Raw genomic sequence first — 2,341 nt, 5'->3', positions numbered from 1 at the left:
ATTGGCTGCTTAGAAATTAAGTGTTAACGAGCAGTTGGACAGGTGTACCTAATAAAGTGGCCGGTGAGTGTATATGACCTGTACTGGAGATGTTACACCTACAGGTATTACCTGGAGATGTCACACCTACAGGTAATACCTGGAGATGTTACACCTACAGGTAATACCTGGAGATGTTACACCTACAGGTAATACCTGGAGATGTTACACCTACAGGTAATACCTGGAGATGTTACACCTACAGGTAATACCTGGAGACGTCCCAGCCATTATTTACAGTGTGGGGTAAATCACCTGTGCGATGTGTTCAGGGCCTCCTGCAGACTCATGGCAGCAGCTGACACAAAGCCGGGAGGGTCGGAGGAGTCGGGTCTGCTATCTGAGGAGTCCGGTCTGCGGTCCTGGGAGTCGGAACTGACCCCCGTCCAGCACTCCCTGAAGTTCGTGTCCCCGCTGAAGGAGGAGTTCATCTGTCCGGTCTGCAGAGGAGTCGTCCTCAACCCCCAACAGAACTCCTGCGGACACATCTACTGCTTCCTCTGCCTCCAGAAGCTAATGTAGGACCAGAATCTGTATTAATCAGGAGGTCTAGACTGCTCTATAATTTACAGATAGAGCAGGTCTAGACTGCTCTATAATTTACAGATAGAGCAGGTCTAGACCGCTCTATAATTTACATATAGAGCAGGTCTAGACCGCTCTATAATTTACAGATAGAGCAGGTCTAGACCTCTCTATAATTTACAGATAGAGCAGGTCTAGACCGCTCTATAATTTACAGATAGAGCAGGTCTAGACCACTCTATAATTTACAGATAGAGCAGGTCTAGACCGCTCTATAATTTACAGATAGAGCAGGTCTAGACCGCTCTATAATTTACAGATAGAGCAGGTCTAGTCCTCTCTATAATTTACAAGTAGAGCAGGTCTAGACCGCTCTATAATTTACAGATAGAGCAGGTCTAGACCGCTCTATAATTTACAGATAGAGCAGGTCTAGACCGCTCTATAATTTACAGATAGAGCAGGTCTAGACCTCTCTATAATTTACAGATAGAGCAGGTCTAGTCCTCTCTATAATTTACAGATAGAGCAGGTCTAGACCGCTCTATAATTTACAGATAGAGCAGGTCTAGACCTCTCTATAATTTACAGATAGAGCAGGTCTAGACCGCTCTATAATTTACAGATAGAGCAGGTCTAGACCTCTCTATAATTTACAGATAGAGCAGGTCTAGACCACTCTATAATTTACAGATAGACCAGGTCTAGTCCTCTCTATAATTTACAGATAGAGCAGGTCTAGACCGCTCTATAATTTACAGATAGAGCAGGTCTAGACCACTCTATATTTTACAGATAGAGCAGGTCTAGTCCTCTCTATAATTTACAAGTAGAGCAGGTCTAGATCGCTCTATAATTTACAGGTAGAGCAGGTCTAGACCTCTCTATAATTTACAGATAGAGCAGGTCTAGACCGCTCTATAATTTACAGATAGAGCAGGTCTAGACCTCTCTATAATTTACAGATAGAGCAGGTCTAGACCACTCTATAATTTACAGATAGACCAGGTCTAGTCCTCTCTATAATTTACAGATAGAGCAGGTCTAGACCGCTCTATAATTTACAGATAGAGCAGGTCTAGACCACTCTATAATTTACAGATAGAGCAGGTCTAGATCGCTCTATAATTTACAGATAGAGCAGGCTCTAGACCGCTGTAAAGGTCTCTGTGTGCTTTGTGTTTCAGGGACAGCTCTTCAGCGTCCGGTCCGGTCTGTCCCGTGGACGGAGCCATGATCACACCAGCTGAGGTCAGACACACATTTCAAGTTATTTTGGGAATTTATAATCAAGAAACCTCATTCCAAGTGTTGAAAGAAGGGACAAAAACTTAAAAACAAGTTCAAAACATCGACACAAAGCGTTGATTTTTTTTATTTTGGCGGAAGACAGCTTGACGGTTAATCCTGAACCCAACGTCAGACCGTCCCGTTGTCTCTCAGAGACAGAAACACGGGGACGGTGGGACCAGGTTGGGAGACACACACCGTTACCCATTAAGGTTGCAGCGGTCCAGGCTCTAACGAGGTCTGGTCTCTCTCTGCAGGTTTTCCAGGACAACTGCTGCAAACGAGAAATCTCCAGTTTAGAAGTGTACTGCACCAACTACCCAGAATGCACTGCTGTCGTCCCATTAGGCCACCTGCAGGTAGACGTTAGGAACAATCATTGTATAGTTTTACTAATTCATGTGCCACCAGAGCGTCCCCTGGTGGACAGACTATGCAACGCCATCACTAACAGGGACGTTGTAGAGCGTCCTCTGGTGGACAGACT

At 44.9% G+C, this 2,341-nt stretch overlaps 1 protein-coding gene across 1 annotated transcript; it reads left to right on the top strand.

Moving 5' to 3' along the window:
- Positions 1–306: 306 nt before the first annotated feature.
- On the top strand, positions 307–2,235 carry LOC117940260 (TNF receptor-associated factor 5-like; the record flags this gene model as incomplete). The annotated part of the gene is made up of 3 exons (XM_034865605.1): positions 307–557; positions 1,752–1,815; positions 2,112–2,235. Coding segments are annotated over exons 1-3 (418 nt in total), but the record flags the coding sequence as incomplete, so codon positions are not given.
- Positions 2,236–2,341: the final 106 nt, after the last annotated feature.

The sequence above is a fragment of the Etheostoma cragini genome, unplaced genomic scaffold (assembly GCF_013103735.1).
Source record: "Etheostoma cragini isolate CJK2018 unplaced genomic scaffold, CSU_Ecrag_1.0 ScbMSFa_2066, whole genome shotgun sequence".
Classification (NCBI taxonomy): Eukaryota; Metazoa; Chordata; class Actinopteri; order Perciformes; family Percidae; genus Etheostoma; species Etheostoma cragini.
Note: the sequence above shows the minus strand (reverse complement) of the source record. Positions and strands in the feature narration are given on the sequence as shown.